The 20,863-nt window shown below is 41.6% G+C and overlaps 1 protein-coding gene across 1 annotated transcript in view; it reads right to left on the reverse strand.

Annotated features, from left to right (window-relative positions):
• Ckmt2 (creatine kinase, mitochondrial 2) overlaps nucleotides 1-15,476 on the reverse strand; it is a 28,072-nt gene extending 12,596 nt beyond the window's left edge. Inside the window, exons 1-2 of the mRNA XM_042690875.1 lie at nucleotides 15,414-15,476; nucleotides 18-186 (exon numbers count right to left, since the gene is read on the reverse strand). Of these exons, the coding sequence (XP_042546809.1) occupies nucleotides 18-169 (152 nt within the window). The 5' untranslated portion in view covers nucleotides 170-186; nucleotides 15,414-15,476. The remainder of the gene's footprint in view (nucleotides 1-17; nucleotides 187-15,413) is intronic.
• Between the last annotated feature and the right edge of the window lie 5,387 nt (nucleotides 15,477-20,863).

The raw sequence follows: 20,863 nt of genomic DNA on the forward strand, positions 1-20,863 counted from the left end.
AAGCTTTGAAAACTTACCTTGCAGGAAATAGCCTATGCTGTTCCCTCGCCTCAGCGCACACCTTCTGCCTGTTCATCAGGTAACCAGTGGTCAGGGCACTGGTGCCCAGTGTAGTAAGTAGGAGAGATGCATTGCGGCCAGTTAGCAACTTGGAGAAGATGCTGGCCATGCTTCTTGGGTCAGTGTCTGGAAAGCAAAGGAATGGTCAGAAAGTGTCAGGTGGCCCTGGATCGTTGTACAGAGATCATCAGGCAAGTAAAGAGCCACAGCCCTTTTTGGGGTTGTCTTGTTTTTCTATTTCTTCTTTTCTTTTTTGTGTTCTTCACATTCCTTTCCAAACTGTGAACAGGGTTAGAATTCAGAAATGTCTATATTTCTCCAGATGTTCTTCAAGTACTTAGGTCAAGATGCTAACAATGAAGTAAGAGACTTATGTTGTGATTCACCCACTGAGTTAGAACTCTTGAAAGGGCTCAAAGTCTTTCTAACAAAATTATATTCCGTTTAAGCCCTGGGTTCTTGAAGATTAATATTGGATTGCAAGCATTCTCTTAGAGATTACCAAGCAAGTAAAAAGGTATAATAAAGGAGAGCCAATCAAAGGAATAACCACAGACTTAGACCTCCAATGATTTGAAGATTCTGGAATGCCAAACAAGAATATAGATTAGCTTTATATAAGATATTTTTAAAAACTAAGTGTTGGAATCACAATCATAAGCAAAACAATATGAGACTAGTAAGAAAGAAAATGATTTTAAATCACTGGATATAATACAGCTGAATGAATTGGAAGGTATATCTTGAGAAATTACCTAGAATATGAAACAAAGAAACAGAAAATATCAGTTCAGAAATATAATGGAAAAAATGCCATGGTCAGATACACTTCTAATTAAAGTCTAATAGAGAATAGAAAAAAAAAACTGAAGTCATTACTTGTAAAGAAGTAGCCAAGAGAATTATCCAGAACTGATGGAAGAATAGAGGCATAACAAAGTATAAGCAAACTGAGAAGAAACTAACACCTAGAAAAGTAACAGTAAAACTACGCAACAGTAACAAAGATATGAAAGGCAGAGAAAAAAGATAGCTCATCTTCAAAGGAATGACAAGTATCAGCTAAGTTTTCAAAAATGAGCCCAAAGAAACAATGGTTTTAGAGACAAAGGGACAATGATTATAAACATATTTGGAGACACAGTCTAATTCTCTTTCAAAAGTGAGAGTGAAGAAAATAAAAACGTACAATGAACACATCAATAACAAAGGAACTACTAAAACACATATTTGAAAAGGAAATAAATTGAAAACAGAACACAGAAATGCCAAGAGTGGAGAAAACATGTATCCATCTTAATAAATGTTCATTTAATTATCAACAACTTATTAAGCTCAGAATAAGCATACACAGAGATCAGAACAGCCAATTCTCCCCTCAGTGTCACCTGCCAGGGATATAATGTAGGCCTTAGGGTAGAAGACAAAAGAACAGCTAGCTCACTCTCAGCACTTTATTTGGTTTCCCTCCCAATTCAAAGGCTCCTAGAACTGCAACATGCTCCAGGCTCTATTAAGAGCTTGAGGTAGGCAGGTGGGCAGTTGGGGTTCAAACTTTGAACCATCCATGGAATGATAAACTGTGCTTAAGATGAGCATGAGCCATCACAAGGAGTGCTATACACACAAGTCTAAGAGTATGTTTTTAAGCTGGGCACCTGCTTAAGTGGCTCCTGCCTGTAATCCTAGCTACTCAGGAGGCTGAGATCTGAGGTTCAAAGCCAGCCTGGACAGGAAAGTCTGTGAGACTCTTATCTCCAATAAACTATTCAGAAAACTGGAAGTGGCACTGTGGCTCAAATGGTAGAGCGCTAGCCTTGATCTGAATCACTGAGGGATAGAGCCCAGGCCAAGAGTTCAAGCCCCATGACCAAAAATAAATAAATAAATAAAAATTATCTTTTTAATGTCTACTTTGTCCCTTGGTTTCATTTTGGAAAAAAGTCAACCTTTAGGTTTATTGTTCCCAGCATCCCTACTAGACATCTCTATTAAACTAAAATGTCTCAACTAAAAGCATCAAAGACCATGCACATATCTAACAAGTTGTTTTTCAACGTTACTAGGAAATTAGATACTCAGACAGCTTTTCTCCTATGTTAATGTTTATGAAAAATTTTCAATACTAAAGACAGCATGGATTGCTAAACCATAAAGATAAATTGGTCATTCTTTTTTTTTTTTACATTTTTTTAATTGTGAAAATACCGTACAGAGGGGTTATAATTACATGAGCAAGGTAATGAGTACATTTATCAAGCATTGTTGCCTCCTCCTATGTTTCCCCTTACCATCTTGCCCCTTCCCTCCTCCCCCCACCTCGCCAAAGTTGTAAAGTTCGTTTTTGGACATAACGTCTTGTACATCTCATTGTTGCAATGGATCCACCTGTATCCCTATTTAAATGATTTGTTTTTCCCTTCCCCTCCACAAATTATACCAACATCAAATACAGTGAAAACAGGGGTTATACCGTGGGGGAGGGACATACAAAGCAATAAAGAAATCATCTTATAAATATGTTAGAAACAATCACAAGAAAGAAAAAAAAATGTGAATCCTTATCTTGGGGTTCATTTCGCCTAACATCAACTTATCTGACCTTTTCTGCTTGACTCAGATATATACTAGATATTGCAAATAAAGGAAACCATGGGACCTATGTTTCTTTGGGCCTGGCTTACTTCACTTAATATAATTTTTTCCAAGTCTTTCCATTTCCTAACAAATGGGGCAATGTCATTCTTTCTGATGGAGGCATAGAATTCCATTGTGTATATATACCACATTTTCTTGAAGTTGTCCTAGGGACTTGTAATGGCCTAATGCTAATCTCCTCATATATGCTCCCTACTAGATTTCAGGATATTTCAGTCAATGTCTTTCAAGAAAAGGCAAGAGCAGGTCAAAGAGCTGCACTAATAATAATGGCAGCTCTAACACACACAATCTATTGAGTTGTCTTATCTGGATCAGAAAAATAAAGTAAGTGTTGTCCAAATGTTTCATAGACAGTAGAAGCCTAAAGTTAAGCTAGAACATCGTCATTTCCTAAGTGAATAAGAAGTGTATTCATTTTTGAAGTTGGCCCAAATATCTTGATCTTATGTTTCTTTCTTTTCAGTTGTCTAATTATGTGTGATCACATCAAAATCTGTTTGAAAGATAAATCATAAGAAGCAGTGTCAGAAGTGTAGGGAGGGGATGGTCTCCATGTACAGCCCAGTAACATCTGGTCTTCAAGGACTTCCCACCTGTGAGGTTTCTATGTGAATGGTGCCTGGCTCAAAACACTAAGCCTTGAAATGTCTCCTAAGCATAATTTAATTTCTGGAAATAATATTAACTTACTTTTATTTTGCAGTGCTAGAGATCAAATTCAGGAGCTTTTGTATGCTACACAAGTCCTCTATCACTTACCTCAGCCTCAGCCTCAATTTCAATTTACTAACAATTCTAACACTGCACTCATGTCTAAACAATGGTATATTGTTTTGGGCTCTAATCATAGAGAGACCTTGATTGTAGGAAACAGAGCAAATCTGCAATTGAAATTCTTAAGTACCCCTTCTAGAGAGTTGACCCGGGATCCAAGCTTCAGTGCATTGACAAATCCTTCTTCCTTCTATGGTTCACTTTTGCCAAGATACACAGACATCAAGTTTCACTATTAAGCTGATAAACTTGGGTGTGAAACTGTAACAAAAGTCTTACTGAATCTTTGATCTGGGAAGGGCAGCTCTGTGCCCTCCTGAAATTCAGAGCCAAGTTGGAATGAAATCACGTTTTTCTCATGATTTAATGAAATCTTTATTGCATGTTAAAGTAAGTTCTTTTAATTTTTTAAAAATTATCTTAAGTTGTACAAAGGAACTTCAACATGTCAGTTTATGAATACAAGGAATTTTGATTAATGTCAACCTCTGAAAGCTATGCCGGCAGAATATTGTTTTGACTGCTACATGCCCCTGTAACATGGCAGGCTTCAGATGTTACAGAAGTAGTGTTAGTGTTCGTGGTTGAACTTTCTGCTCAGAAGACAGTCCATTTTGTTATTTGATAACGTTAAAAAAAAAATAAAAGTGGGAAGATGTTAGTGTATAAGAGGTGGTCTGCACTCACCAAAGTGCAAAGTATGTGATTTCATCTAGTTTCCAAATATAGTTATTTTATAAATAATGTATCTCATGGAAGAAAGTTTTGCATAAAAAGCAATCGTAGGTTCATATGTAAAACCTTTCACACTTTCCAATTTCCTTCTTGGCCTATACATTATCATAACTTATTGAACTTTCCATTCAGAGATTATGGGAGGAGCCACATAAGCCCTAATACATCTCCCAGGATAAAATCTTCAGAGCATCCAGAGCCTTCACTGTGGGCTTCCACTCCTGCAGCCAGAGGGGTTTGTGGGAAACAAAGGAGTATCTCACTTGCATCCTGCAGCACACACATCTGTGTCTCTGTAGCGGCATCCTTTGAGAACCCACTACAGTATACTGATCTTATTCTCCTGTCTTTGAAACTGAAATTCTTTGGAGCATAGTCTATAATAGAAATGCTTTATGTGACAGGGGCATGCAGTACTCATAGTTGGGGGCTCCAGTGTGATTTTAAGGTAGCCTGAGAGTTCTTTCTAGAAATCCTGGGCAGGTTATATCTGTGCTTGGTTCTATTCTTTCTTACCCCAGGCTGACTTTCCACATTTTCAGACTGGACCTGCTTAGACCAAAGTAGGCTCATGTAGATGACGTTCATTCACCCCAAGATCACGGAGGCACACACATTGGGCTATCTCGGTATTTGATAGGAGCAACAAGCGATGTCAATGATGTGAGGCTGACAATCCAATATGACATTTTCTTGTGGTTTCCATGAGCCACGATCCATTCCCACAAGTAACTTCGTCTTCCCTTGATTGTTACTTTTGTTTGTGAGAATGGCCTGCAGCCCTCTGCTATGGGAGAATTTGCAGGAAAGTGTATCACCACTAAAAGAAGTTTCACACATCACCCCTAGCTCCTCCTCACTCTATACAGAGTGTGAAACAAGACAAACAGTTGATGCGAGACAGTCCCTACATTCTATCTTGGGAGAAAGAGACAAATAACAACTGGACAAGACTGCACTGGGAATTTCATAAAATCACATATAGTTCATGCATATATCACTCACTCATAGACTGTCACTATTTTTTGCAGATTTTTAAAAACTTATTTTTATTGTAAAGATGCCGTACAGAGGGTTTACAGCTACATTTCCTGTCCACGGTGTTACCCCCTCCCTTGTTGCTCTCCCACTACCTCTTCCCCTACCTCCCTCACTCCTCTCCCCCGCATGCCTGAAGTTGTAAAGTTCATTTCCAATATACTGCCTTGTGGGTATCGTTGTTGCAATGGATCATCCTGTGTCCTGTTTCAGTGTTTTGACTGTCACCATTTTAAAAATAACGATTGGCTCTTTGTACTTTGGTGCTAGTGTAGTAAATCACACTACTTTGTTTTGGAAGAAGTATTGCCATTTCTCGTTCCTTACTCCCCTTGGAGTTTGGACTTTGCTGTCTCATCTTCCCTGTCTGATTGGGTTACAATCTGATGTCTCAGCCCCTTTTACCCCAAGGGGACCACTTTCTTTCTGAGTTCCCACAGTGCTCCCAGGCTGCTTATTCATTGGCATTTAGGCTGCATTGTTTTTAAATATCTGTTGCTGAACTTAATTGTCATGTACTTATGCCATTTTAAGGAACTTTCACTGTCTGTATTGTCTTTGCCTAAGATGAATAAAATTCTTGAAGGCCAGGAACCATTCTACCTGCCACAGTTCCTTGTGCCCAGTAGCTTCTCAGTAAACAGTGTTTCTCTAACTATATATAATTGCACTTAGGCGCCATATAATGATGTTTTGATCAACACTGGCCACATGGATGATTGTAATCCTCTGAAATTACAATGGAGATGAAAAATTCTCATTGCCTATGTCATGCTGTAGTAAAAGGCACTGCACATGGTTTTGCACTGAAGGGGCTATAAACAAATCTACTGCAGCCATACAAAACCATAGTACATACAATTATGTACAAGATGAAATATTTAATAAAAAACACACAACTGGCCTTTGCATTTACTTCTTTTAACTTATTTTTAAAAGGCAATTGAGTCTGAAACAGTACCTATGTTATACACAGAGAGCAGGCTCACATCTGGTCATGTGTCCTGTGTCTCTTAGTTGTATCACTAGGCCATGTAGTGCTATGGACCTGGACCATGTAGGTTTATTCTGCATGTCAGCATATCAGTTCCTCTCCATGTGATGTTCCCACAATGATCAAATCATCTAATGCTGTAGCTTCCAGAACTTATCCTATAAAGGAGTGACTCACTTCTGTATGGGTGAGCAGTGTTCTACCTGACTGTCATCAGCTCTAGGTGGGCATTTTTAGATATTTTAGACATTGTTAGGTATTCTGTAAGAGGAGAGAAGTCCTTTTCCCTGGCACCTCCGCACCTGGACTGGCCTCTTTACTGACCCCTTTGTTTGAATATTTTTCATGTTTTAAATCTGCTACTCCCTTGGCATTATATTCAAGTCAATTCAAATTTTATATACTAGGTTTCTGGATCCAAACTTTATAAAGATCCAATTAGCTAAACATGATGGCTCATGCCTATAATCCTAACTACTAGGGAGGCTAATTACAGTTCATGGCCAGCTCAGGCAAAATGTTCCTGAAACCCTTTATCAATCAATAGCTGGATATGGTGAAGCATACCTGTCATCCTAACTATTCAGGAGGCCAATCAGGAGAATCAGAGATCCAAGCCAAAAAATGTTTGTGAGACTCCATCTCAATGGAAGAAGCAAATAAAAAAATCTATTTTTATTTATTCATTTTTTGGTCAGTTGTGGGGCTTGAACTCAGGGCCTGAGTGCTGTCCCTGAGCACTTCTGATCAAGGCTAGCATTCTACCACTTTGAGCCACAGCACCAGTTCCAGTTTTCAGGTGGTTAATTGGAGATAAAACTCTCATACACTTTCCTGCTTGTCCTGGCTTTGAACTGAGATCCTCAGATCTCAGCCTCCTGAATAGCTAGGATTACAAGGGTGAGCCACTGTCCCCTGGTCCTATTTTTATTTTTATCATGCTAATACATCCCTTTTGCCTACTAATAAAAGCAATCAATCAGGTCTGAGAGATTTGGTTTGCAGTGTCTCATTGCTCAGGTTGCTGGTCTCTGAGATTCTCATGAACTGAGGTGACCGTTCGGCCTCGACAGGCTGCTTCCTGGGAGCCACTACACTCATCCTCAGGAGTTCCCACAGGTGGCCCTGAAAGGCTACTTAGGAAGAGCACAGTATGTAAATATGCATGCTCTTCATTTATTTAATGGGCTCCTCAGATTGAGAAGGCAGGTGGAGAAGGAAGCATTAGTGAGAAGTAAATGCTGGGTGTTGGCAAAATATAATTTACATCTTATGTCACCCTAGAGATTCCTCTATAAAATAGAGGAAAGGAAATTAAACAGTTTTATTATTGTATAAGTATTAAACCACTGGAGCATATCGCAGACCATCCACTAAAAAGATGTTGCAGACAGAAAGAGAGTTCGTCCTTTTATATAGAAAATCAGATAGGATTCGTTATATACTTGTTCTTTAAAGAAACTCACATAAGAAGACTGGATAGCATTGTAAGTCATTCTTAGCTAACATGGTGATTGTGCTGGTCCTAGGGGTCAGCTAATTGTCTTTCTCAAAAGACAAACAAATGTCCTCACACCTCTGTGACGGGAGGTACTTCTACAAAATAGAGCCAGGCACCTAAGACTACTTTTGCATTGAGTGTGGAAACTACTGACTGGAATTACAGAATTGCCTTGCTGCTTGTTTCTAAGAGATAACTTCTGACTTGTTAAAGTGGCCCAGGCTCACTGGGGTTCTTGGTGTTGCTATTGTGTTTGAGACAAGGTCTTGCTGTGTAGTCCAGGCTGGCTGCCAATTCACGATCCTCCTATCAGCCACCTGAGTGCTGTGATTATGTGTACATATAAACCATCTAACTTTTTTTTTTAACATATATTTCAAAGGACTAGAGAAAGAGTGTGATAAATTTTCTAAAGGAAAAACTCCCCTCACACCCCCCCAAAAAAGAGGGGGTCCTTCCCTCTGCTCCAGGAAACATTTTGTTTCCTCCAGGCCCCCATGTGCTGAAAAGCACCATCAAAGTGAACAAGCACTGGGAACTAATCCTGTCTTTCAAAGGGACAAGGCCCAGTAGGACCAGGTCACAGCTTTTCTTAGCTCTAAAGCCCAACTGACCCCACAGATGATAGGCTTTCACTAACTGCTTGGGTGGATAAGTGAAATGTCCTAAGAACAGACATTAGAGGTCATTTAGTCCTTCTTAGGTGTTTGCAGTAGAGATGGGACACTCATGATTATGAATAACACGAGTGTGGGGTTATAAACACCAGCCCTGGAGCCAGAGGCCTAGATTCAAGTTCCAATCTGCCATCATCAGGTTACTTTGAGGGCTAGGCTATCTTATAGTATTCTACTGAGTCTCCTCAGCCAGTGTGGAGGCTTTCTCTAGATCCCCTCTCTCCTCAGGACAGTGACTCCTTCTGATCCGCAGTAACTCTTGCTCAGCAGATGTGCGTTCTGCAGGCCATCTCTGCTCTGTCTTCCAGACTCTGTAACCCTTGTGTGACTACAGCTAGCACCTATGCTTGCCTCCCTTATGTGCAGGGACTTCTCAGGCCCGCTGCCTGCCCCAGAGCACCAAGTGCTGGGGTGCAGGAGCCTTCTTCAAGACAAAGCTGTCCTTGGTGGCTCCCAGTCAGAGATCCTACTGGGGAAGATGAGCTAGCTTGAAGAAGGTAGAGCCTTCTTTGGGTCCTAGAAGTCTCCTGCTGACTACTGCTGAGGAGAGTGTGGGAAGCAAGAGGCCAGAATGAGAGCTACCCTGACAGACCACAGCAGCGGCCACTGGCATGGGCAGTGAGCACCAGTCTCCCACCCTGGCTGGGAATGGAGTCACCCAGACTGCTCTGAGAACCATTGTAACCATTCCAAAGAGGGAGTTGGAAAGCCACAATTAAAGTGTGACAGTACCACACTCAAAAAAATTCAATCTACAGTAATAAAGCTGCCTATATATATATATATATATATATATATATATATATATATATACACACACACACAAACACATATACTTATATATTTATATATGAAAGATATTTATTAATAAAATCATAGTGGCAAAATCTTTGGAAGGAATTCACCTGTCAGAAGGGAAAGGGTGGTGTATTAAGTATGGCACATTCCAACTATGGAATAATGTATGGATTTAGAGAAAAATTACTAAAAGTAATTCAAGTCACAGAAAGGTAACTTCATAGCAATAGACTTGGAGAAAGCTGCTTATTAACTTTCTCTTGATAGCATTCCATATGAATCACTTGAGTACACTTAAGTAAAATGCTGAAATGAAACCAGCTGTGAGAGTATAAAAAAGAATCCCGATTCTTAGGAGTTTTCTTTCACCTGAGGGTCTGAAGAATATCCTGAAAACTCTGCCTAGACTCAGGCAATTGCCAGCCTTGCTGGCGGAGAGAGCCTTGTTTTGCCCACCTGAGCCTCAGTAGCTCCTTGCCTGTGTTGGAAGCCATGTGATGAACACTCTCCCAAGAAGGAAGGCACAGGTCACAGCAGGCACTCAGTAACTGTGAGCCCCCCCCCCCCCAACCGCTGGCACACTGTGGGATTATTCCACTGTCCCCAAGCCTTCTCTGATGAACCCAGTCAGTACTTCCCCATCTCAATTCAGTTTGTATTTTAACATTTAAAGTGTTTTACTTAATCTATCTGTTTATCTATCTAACATCTATCTATCCATCATCTATCTATATATCTTGTCTTTCCTAAGGACATGACTTTATTTGAAGTGCCTGTTGCATACTTTCAGATCTACTATCTTTTTTATTTTAATATATATTTTTATTGTAAAGATACTGTACACAGGAGTTACAGTTATATGAGTAATGAGTACATTTCATATCGAGCATTGTTACCCCCTCTTTTGTTTTTCCCCTACTATCCCTTCCTTCTCCACCTCCCCAACTTCTCCCTCCCCCACCAAAGTTGTAAAGTTCTTTTTCAACATAGTGTCTTTCAACATAGTGTACATCTCATTGTTACAGTGGGTCAACCTGTATCCTTGTTTAAGCATTTTGTTATTACCCTTCCCCTCCCCAAATTAGAAAAATGTATATACAAGATGCAGGGCAATGGAGTCAAATACAGTGAAAATAGGGGTTATACCATGGGGGAAGAACATACAAAAGAAACAAAGAAAATCACATAGTACATTATAAATACATTAGAAACAATAGCAAGAAAGATAAAACCTCTTGTGTCCCTATCTTGGGGTTCATTTCGCTTAGCATCATCTTATATGGTCATATGTACATGTACATAGCTTTTGACCTTCTCTGCTTGTCCTAGACATATACTAGTTATTGCAAATAAAGGAAACCATGGGACTTATGTTTCTTTGGGCTGGCTTATTTCACTTAATATACTTTTTTCCAAGTCTTTCCATTATCTTTTGAAAAACAATATGAGGGTTCACAAAGTAGGTTCATTTAGGTTCCCTTGGCCTAAACCTCCTCTCAACATTGCCTTTGGCTTCTAGGTCTCCCTTTTGCCATCTCTGACCTTTGACTGGGGTGTTTCTTTCTACCTGGAACTCATCTTTCCAAGCCTGCCACTTCTTTTTTTTTTGGTCAGTCGTGGGGCTTGAACACTGGGCCTGGGTGCTGTCTCTGGGCTCTTCAGCTCAAGGCAAGCTCTCTACTGCTTGAGCCACAGCGCCACTTCCGTATTTCCAATGGTTTATTGGAGATAAGAGTCTTAGGGATACAGGTGGACCCATTGCAACAATGAGATGTACAAATCGTTATGTCTAAAAATGAACCTTACAACTTTGGCAGGGAGGGGGGTTAGGAGGGAGGGGGGAGATGGGAAGGGGAAACAAAGGAGGAGGCAACAATGATAAGAAATGTACTCATTATCTTGCCCATGTAATTGTAACCCCTCTGTACAGTATTTCCACAATAAAAAAAAAAGAGAGATAGAGAGAGAGAGTCTCATGGACTTTCCTGCCCCGGCTGGCTTTGAGCTGTGATCCTCAGGTCTCAGCCTCCTGAGTAGCTAGGATTACAGGTGTGAGCCACTGGTGCCCGGCTGCCACTTAAAAAAAAAAAAAGATAATCGACGAGCTCTTAGCAAGGGCTTGACAAATATCCTCAGACTTTGTAACAACCACACCAAGCAGGCAATATTTTAAGTTGAGAGAAGTCAAGTGATGTGTTCTCGGTCTTGGCGCCAACACACAGGTGGAGCTAGGGGCTGAAACTAAGTTTGTGGTTATCCCTAGATCCAGATTTCCTTGTGGACCCTCACATGCAGTCCTTACTGACCAGCAGGTAGAGGGAGCTGCCCTGATGGGCAATGACCTAGCAATGCCACAGGTCACTCCAAGAGCAGGGAAATGCGTTGCACAGGATTGTCACCGCAGAGCATGTGACTCCACTCAGAGGCCCAGGACATTATAAGCCTGTTCTCTTCCCCCTCTCAGACATCTGCTGCAGTGGCCAGGATACCCAAGCTATCTCTGCTTGCTCCCCTCTGGCACTAGGCACCTAGTGTACCTTCCAAACTATGCTGGGATGCTGTGTCAGCCAGCCTTCCTCTGAGTGTGGTGCATGGACCTGCTTTCTCTCTCCTCTCCTCCTCTCTCCTCTTCAAGTGGAAGTAGGGATTTGAAGGGTTGGGAGGAAGTTTTTTGTTTTTTGTTTTTTGTCAGCTTTAACACTAGAGAAGCTGTCTGCCTTGGTTTCCCTACCTTGTGATAGCTCTCATAACTCGATTTGAAAAGCATTTTTAACGGTCTCTGGGATAAAACTGGGCAGAATTCCTGGGCTCTAAGCCAGGAAGAGTGAAAGCCAAGCCTTACTGAGCCAAAATAGGCAGAACATTGTTTGTTCTTCTCCACTGAATGACAAGGACAAGTCACATCAAGCTGCTTGGGCAGCATACCAAAAGAGTTTTACATTTCCCTAGCCCAAGCAGGTGTGCTGAGAGCCTGAGTCCTAGTTTAAGCATTTTCTCTGGTTCTGTGACATCCTGGAATGTGGGAGAGCTGGGTTCTGTCCCTGCCCCAACGCTGGGCCTCCTAGTCATTCTGAATACTGGGATGGGGACACTGTGTGTGCCTTTCTGCTGACTCAGAGTTATTTCTGATCCTGCTGTTCATGGCATCCATGTGGCTGAACTCTGTGGAGCCAGAGGACAGATGGAGGAGAGGGATTTGAGGGGAACTATGTGTCAGCTTTCAGTCAGAGAGTCACCCCAAAGCAGAGGATGTCCTTGGGACTGGCTCAGCTCCACAGGACATTCTAAGCAAATTCTCATGTTCCCAGCCTGGTAGGCCTGCAGAAAATAATTGCCTTCTCCTAGCTGTAAGACAGCAAAAGGTCCAAGTTACCTCCCAACCAATGCAATCTCAGTCAACCTCCAGAGACACCCCTGCCTCCTCAACACGATTCGGCAACTAGAAAGTCATAGGCAGCAGATGTTTAGAGTCTTTCGCTATAAGGCAGAGACCTTTCCTATACCCTGTTGAGATGATGACATGAAACTATTACCAAACTTATTTTTATTGTAAAGATATTGTACAAAGGGGTTACAGTTATATGAGTACGGTAATGAGTACACTTCTTATTGAACATTGTTACCCCCTCCTTTGTTTTCCCCTACTATCCCTTCCCTCTCCATCTTCCCAACTTCTCCCTCCCCCACCCCGCTCTCCCCTTCCCTCCAAGCTGTAAAGTTCATTTTCAACATAGTGTACTGTATGTCTCATTGTTACAATGGCTCAACCTATATCCTTAGTTCAGCATTTTTTTACATGATGCAAGGCACCAGAATCAAATACAGTGAAAATAGGGGTTATACCATGGGGGAAGAACATACAAAAGAAACAAAACAAAGCACACAGTACATTATATGTACATTAAAACCCACAGCAAGAAAGATAAAACCTCTTGTGTCCCTATCTTGTTCATTTCACTTAACATCATCTTATCTGGTCATGTGTACATAGCTTTTGACCTTTTCTGCTTGTCCTAGACATATACTAGTTATAGCAGATAAGAGAAACCATGGGACCTATGTTTCTTTGGGCCTGGCTTACTTCACTTAACATGATTTTTTCCAAGTCTTTCCATTTCCTATATATATACATAGAGAGAGATAGAGAGAGAGAGAGAGAGAGAGAGAGAGAGAGAGAGAGAGAGAGAGAGAGAGAGAGAGTCGTGCTGGTAGCTTTAGTATGGCCCTGCTTGTGATCATTTGGGCAAATGCCCAAAAGTGGGACTGCTGGTGGGTCATAGGGGAGCTCTATGTGTAATCTTTTGAGGAACCTCTATACTGCTTTCCAAAGTGGTTGAACAAATTTATACTCCCACCAACAATGCAGTAGGGTTCCCTTTTGGCCACATCCCCTCCAGCATCTGTTGTTATTAAATTTCTTGATTATAGCCATTCTAAACTGGGGTGAGGTGGAATCTCAATGCTGTTTTGATTTGCATTTCTTTTATGGCTAGAGAAGTTGAGCATTTCTTCATGTGTCTATTGGCCATTCTTATTTCCCCTTCAGAGAAGTCTCTCTTTAAGTCTTTAGCCCACTAATTAATTGGGTGGTTGTTTCTTTAAGGATTTATTGTTGGGGGATTCCAAACCTGTCTTTCAAAAACAAATGTTTTCAAGTGAACAGGTGGCTAAGGGGCACTTACCCTTTGAGCCACTCTGATGGAGTGGCACTACCATTTTCTCTGCTCAAGAGAAGCTATCTCAAAGGTTCTTATACAGGGGAATGTGACCTTCAACATTCACCTTCAGCACTGCTTCCCTATGGGGTTCCTGGCAAAATAGGCAGGAAATCCCAGCATGCTGGACACAGGCTGTCCATATCCCCTCAGGAAACTCAGATGGTTCTCTCTTTAGACTATGGTAGAGGTAGGGACCCAAGCCCTCCAATCTAGGGGTAATGTGATCTCCAGTTTAGCCCCACTCCTGCTCCCAAAAGCCAAAGACAATTTCATTCTATATACTCTCAAACTGTGGTTTCCTGGACATTCTTTAGCTACCCTTTCAGGAAAACTTCCCTGGCATATAGCTCACGTTTGAGTGTGTGATTTGACCACAAAGCTTGCATAGTCCAGAGGGTGCACAAACTCTTGTGCCTTAGTCCACAAATAAATCACCCTCACGTGGTCTGGGGTCTTTGCAAAGGCATCTGCCCAAACAGGGGAGAAATGAAGGATCCCAGCAGCCTGGTGGCTGTACTCCCCATGAAAGAGCAGAGCTGACCAAGGATACAGGGGCAGAAGATAAAATGTGAGAGCAGCAGACAGAGCAGCATGCTCTTCTGGGAAGAGCATGTCAGTTTAGCGTGCCTTCTCATGAGGGAACATACTGCCTCGTCACAGACTCCAGCTGACACTGTGGGGGCCAAAGGGCCCCACAAGGCTTTGTGGGAGGTCTAAAGAGCATCATGGAGGAGACAGGAGGGTTTTGGCAAATGGGCTTTCCATACATTCACAGCAGAGCCCCTGATGACACAGATGCCATCCACTCACAGGGCCAGAGAAGGGCCTAAATAACCCTGAGGGCAAACAAGCAAGGAAGCAAAGAACACGTCTCTGCCCAGGTCTGAAGCTTCAAACAAAACTCAGCCCCGCTTATTCATTGCATTAATGATTTAACAGTGAGTCTCTAGGAATAATATTGGCCAGTTTACTTTGGATTTGATTTATAAGTAGTTAGTTCTTTTAAAGACCCTCAAGAAAAGAATAAACTTTCTAGTTGATTCATCTCGGGTCATTGATTTGTGCCTCTCCCAAAGAGAAAGCATTCTCAGAAATAAGTGATCGATCTCTGAAAACGACAAGGGAAAGAAATGTGAGGTTTCAAGTTGTGCCAAGTGTAGTGTCAAAATTCCACACAAAAAAATTTTTTTTCAACACATATTCCAGACTCCCTGTGGGAAGGTACTGGGACCGGGTGCTGCCATGATTCTGGCACCTCGTACTGCCAGGGAAGAGGAGTTTTCAGCCAAGGGCAGAACTGTGCTGACTTTAGCAAGTGACCATCGCTTTCCTCTCTCTGTACACACAGCTGAGTGCCCACAGTAATTGTCCTATAGAGGATGGGCCCACAGTCCTGGGTCTACCCCACCAAGCCCCTGCACACCAGGGCAATAAAGCAGTTTCACAGTCTCACTGACCTTGAAGCTGGAGGAGTCTGCCACGTCCTGCTGCGCACACAGCCAAGAAGTGTAATGAGAACTGGCAGGACAAGGCCTGAAGTGGCTCTGGCATGGGAGGGGCCCAAGGGGCATCCTAGCCAATCCCATCCCAGACCTCAGGACGCTAGCTCCTCCAGCTGTGCCCTTGAAGGCCAGCCACTGACTCTTCAGCCACTAGGCCCTGGCCCCTTTCTAGCACCTGTTCTTTCTATGAAACTTTTCTGTACTCCTTGAAGAAAAAGGAAAAAGAAAAGTAAAGCCCCGCCCTTCCAGCCCAGTGCTGCAGGCTTGCTCTCCAAGGGCTCATGAACCTGAAGCCTTCCTGGAATGCTGTGCAGGTCTGTGGGACTGAGCTTCAGAGTGCAAAGGCCAGCAGGAAACATTTCAACCAGTTAGATTTCTCTCTCTCTTAGGTTTACCAACCTTGGGGCCCAGTTAACCCTGGAGCATGAACCCCTCAAAATCTACATGCTGCCTTGGTCCAGCAGGTCCTGATCTCAGGGCTGGAGAGGCCTTCGTCTAACTTATTGTTTGGGTCCTGGATTTAGGAAAAATGTTAATAATATTCCTGTTCAAGATCAAGCCATCAGAAGTTGGTGGATGTATACCAGCTTAAATCTACCCAGAAATCTTAGCAGGCCATATCCCTGCTTAAAAATAGCCCTTCTGGGGACCGGAAAGGTTGCCTGTAAATAGCAATGACCCTTCAGGATTTTGGACAGCAGCCCTGATGTTTCAAGAGAGCATGCCTAGGCTCTGGTGACAGTCATGTACCCGCTCCTATGACACGTTGAGCATCATCACCTGACTCCTTTCTCCTTTCTTAGGGCCTTGCCAGGCTCAGAGGGGCTGGTGGAGCAGGAGGTTAAGGGTCAGGAATGACATTTTTACCTAGTGTGGTTTTCCGTCAGAATTTCTAGTTCTTTTAAACATAACCCATCCCCAAAATACCTTCATGGAACAGAGAACACAAGGAGATGCTCTGGACACTGAAAGGTTCTTGTTTAAGTAGGGTTAGAAGCCATGTATTTAAGATCCAGACACTTTTGTGTGTGTGTGCTTATACCTCAGATAGTGTTCGTCTCACTCTGTAGTGACATAGCTCACACTGAAGGTGACATGTGATATGCTCAGATATCTTCGAGGCTCTTTTTTAAGCCTGGAAATCATAATTTTCATTAAAAGAATCACAGATTGGGGACAAACTGACTTCATGACACTCAAGGGCTCTTATTTGTGCATTCTGTCATCAGGAACCACAGTCCCCAGCTTCTGAGACCCTGCTCTGTCTGCACAGCCTAGAGGAAGCAGAAGAGTTGGTTGTTCAAGACTTTGGACTCTACTGTTGGGGTGGAGGTGGTGGTGGTGGTGGTGGTGTGTGTGCTGCTTAGAAAAATTTGAGTCATTAGGAGAGCATGGAAATGTATGTATTTTTTTTTAAAGAATGGCAGTTAAAATAAAAATCCCTCTTTATTTCTTCCCCTTAATTCCTAATATGAGCACTTAGGAATATGTCCGCACCCCTTACCTCCACAGTTTGTGTTTTGCAGTGTAAATTTCTCCCTTGAGTCAAAAGTTGCAGCGTTTTTTAGAAAAGAGTACGCTGTCATTCTCAAGCTTGCTATAAAGCAGCTGTGATGGGGATTGAAAACCTCTACAACACACTTACAGCAGACTTTTCAGATTTCTCCTTTAAAAAAAATCATTATCAACCATGGGGCTTGAACTCAGGGCCTGGGCGCTATTCCTGAGCTATTTTGCTCTACCACTTTGACCCACAGCTCCACTTCAGGTTTAACCCTGGTGATTAATTGAAGAGTCTCATGGACTTTCCTGCCTGGGATGACTTTAAACCATGATCCTCAGATCTCAACCTCTTGAGTAGCTAGGATTACAGGTGTGAGCCATAAGCCCTTGGCTCTACTTTTTAGATTTCTAAAACTTCTTCAGTTACCATTCCTGTGTGTGCCTTTCATTTCTCATTGTTGTCCACATCCTTCAACCTCACATCTGTGTGGCCATGTGGTTGACTTTTGCCAATAGGGATATACCACTTGATTTAAAGAAAATCTGCTGTCCTTCTATTCCTGCATCCCACTGAAGCATGGCTAGATCAGGGCCCAGATTGAACCAGATTGAAGGTCAATGCTCTTCAAGGTGGCCAAGCAGCCTTGGTTGCTCATGGTAACTGGTAACAGAAGTGAAGAGGGTAAGGGGGCCTCCTCAGTTTATTCTTGTGTGTCCCGTGTCCTTCAGCTCTCAGTGTTAGGATATCACCTTCTAGTTGGCAAGAGATAAAGGGTTTGTGTATATATTATTCCATGTGACCTCTGTAGTAATTCTGGGTATAGAAGTGAGTCTTATTTCTCAGATGAGGACACAACCCGAGAGGTCTACAGGAGCCCATCAAGGTCAACCCTAGTGATGGCATGCCAGGCCTCACCATGTTGGCAACTTCTCTTGTCTGCCATGGGATCAGCTGAGCTGTTCCAGGCAGTAGTGGGTTCTCGATGCCTGGTGGTAGTCAGGGGATGTTATATCTTCGATGGCCCCTCCTTTAGTTATTTTCCTGATATTTTAGTGCCTGGAACTTGGGCTGCTTCTAAGCTGTTTTTCACTTCAACTTCAGAAATATACGCATAATGGAAGGAGCTCAGTGTTAAGAAGGAAGATGATGTAGAAAGATGGGGAAATTGCTAAATAAAAGGAAGTGAGATTTCCAAGTATTCAAGAAAGGTGAAGTTTAATTTGCATATAGGCATAACCTACACCTCGCTCGGTAAGTGTTAGGCCACAACGAAAACCTCTTTATCAGTATTACAACTGTCAGCAAATTTGCAAAGTCACCGGATACAAACAATATACTTCTCAAAGTAACACACATTTCTCTCTCTCTCTCTCTCTCTCTCTCTCTCTCTCTCTCTCTCTCTCTCTCACACACACACACACACACACACAGAGTAAATACATTTAATTTCTCTACAAAAGGAGAGCTGAGGATGGTAACTGGGTTACCTCCCATTTGGACAGCACGTTACACTTTACAGTCTAACCCATTTGATCCTCACAACAGCCCTGTGAGGTAGACAGCACAGGAATTACTATTAATCCCATTTTGCAGATGAGGAAACTGATGGATGTATATCGATCAAAGCTAAGACTTGGGGCAGAGATTCCTGTTCCAGCCTTGATATAATCAGCTTACTGATGAAAACTGAAAACTGAAACTAAGACAGTGATCCAATAATATTACAGATGACTATAATTTTCCTTCACAGATTAGATCTCTACAACCAGCTCTAATATTAATATCATGCTATGTGACAGATGAGATGAGAATGCTTCTGAATCATTCATGTGTTCATAACTGCAACAAGATGGTTTCCCACTTTTAGACTGTCCTGCCTTAATTTTAAAATTGAGGAGATGGGTAGGATTAGGAGATGTGGAGGAAAATGATAAAATGGGTGACATTAATCAAAATGTATTATACTAATAAACTTACATGTTGAACTGATATCCCTTTGTACAACTACTTAAAGATAATAAACAAAATCCCCCCACAAAAACAAAACAAAATGAAATAAATAAAAAGAAATCACCACTGAGAAATAACACTGATTAGATTTCATCAATCAAGTCTTATTAGCAGTCATATAGTGGTGTTTGTAATCAAGTCATTATTTAAGCTTGCAGTCTTTTTTCTTACAGAAATGAAAATGAATCTCGTTCCTTAATTCCTTCTAGCTGTGAAGATTAACATGAGCATAAATAGGATATTATCATTTATGTCACTTCAATAGTAATCAAAATGATAGATTTTGCATGTTGGATTTAAAAAACACATTACACTTTAAGATGAAGGGAGAAATTGTTTTTCAGGGAAAATAAAATCAAACTTTGAAAAGAACAGCTAAGTAGAATCCTCTATATTTAAATGAAAGTTAACTTTACTGGGAGGCTCAATGTCACTCATTGGTAGAGTACTTGCCCAGCATTCACCAGGCCCTGGGTTTGATCCCTAGCACTGTAAAGAAAAATAAAGTTAATTTTATTAGGAATATTTTCTTTATTACATTATTCTCTTCTAGTTAAAGATTCCTAGTCAGTCAAATAAAAATATGAAGAGAAGAAAAGGAGAGCAGGCCCATCCTTACACATTCCAAATGGGAACATGGTGAATTTTTCTCCTTTAAGTTGTCCAGTGTTCATGAGCTTCATTTGTTTATAGTACTTTAGGGTACATTGAAATTTAACATAATGCCATGGGGGTGTTGTGTCAGAACTTCAAAATATTGCACTAGCAGTTTAAAATTCCCTGTTTAAATTCCCTCAGAGAAACATTAAAGAAGAATGACAACATTCCACTGCATGCCTAAATCTGTCAAGTAGTAGGTTGGGTTAGGTAAGAGATTTGTCCCTGTAGCAAAATTTGATGTCTTAGTTAATAACCATTGGCATACCCTAAAAGCTTCAATTCCAGTGAAAGTACAAAATATGAGTATTCATTTCAAAGCATAAAATTGGGTTTTACTTCTGATTTTTCAGGGTTAATTTCAAAGTATATATATATATATATTTTCACTACTTGGCTGCTAAAATTGGCTTCCTGTCTACTCTTAGAAATGGGTCTCCTATAATAATAGAATTCAAACAGATTTAGCTGGGAGGGCACACATCATTTGCCAAAATTCAAAGTTTGAAAGGAGAAGTGGATAGGACTTTATAAATCAGAAGATATACCACAAAAATTTCTCTGGGGGATTTTAAATGTGTCCAGATATGACTTTTCCTCCCTTCCTCTCTCCTTCCTTCCTTCCTTCCTTCCTTCCTTCCTTCCTTCCTTCCTTCCTTCCTTCCTTCCTTCCTTCCTTCTTTTCCTCCTTCCTTCCTTTCCTCCTTCCTTCCCTCCCTCTCTCCCTCCCTTCCTCGCTCCTTCCTTCCTTCCTTCCTTCCTTCCTTCCTTCCTTCCTTCCTTCCTTCCTTCCTTCCTTCCTTCTTTCCTTTTCTCCCCTCTGCCTTTTTAGATGCGCATTCCTACCTCTGCTAGCCCACAAATGGTGTAGCAATCAGAGGGTAACTCCAAAGGTGGAGTCGTTTGTCTTCAACTCTAGGAAGTTGGAGGGACATTTAGGAATAAAATATTAAAATCAGGATAGCAATTTGCAGTGCTCATAGCCTACCACATGGTGGCGCTTCCAACATTCGATAGGAAATAGGTTGAGACTGACTCCATGAAGAAAAACTACATTCCTGAGGTGGAGGGGCATTTGAAATTCCTCTGTTTCTTAGTTTCAGCCGTGCCTTTGGAGCATGTGGGTCAGAGAAATAAAGAGTCCATTCTTCCAAACAAAGTGCACACAGAGCCATCCCTTTTGGAGGATGTTGGGACTCCAAAGCAGCATAGAAATCATCCACATTTTATACAC

The sequence above is a fragment of the Dipodomys spectabilis genome, unplaced genomic scaffold (assembly GCF_019054845.1).
Source record: "Dipodomys spectabilis isolate Male_0828 unplaced genomic scaffold, ASM1905484v1 ptg000140l, whole genome shotgun sequence".
Taxonomy (NCBI): Eukaryota; Metazoa; Chordata; class Mammalia; order Rodentia; family Heteromyidae; genus Dipodomys; species Dipodomys spectabilis.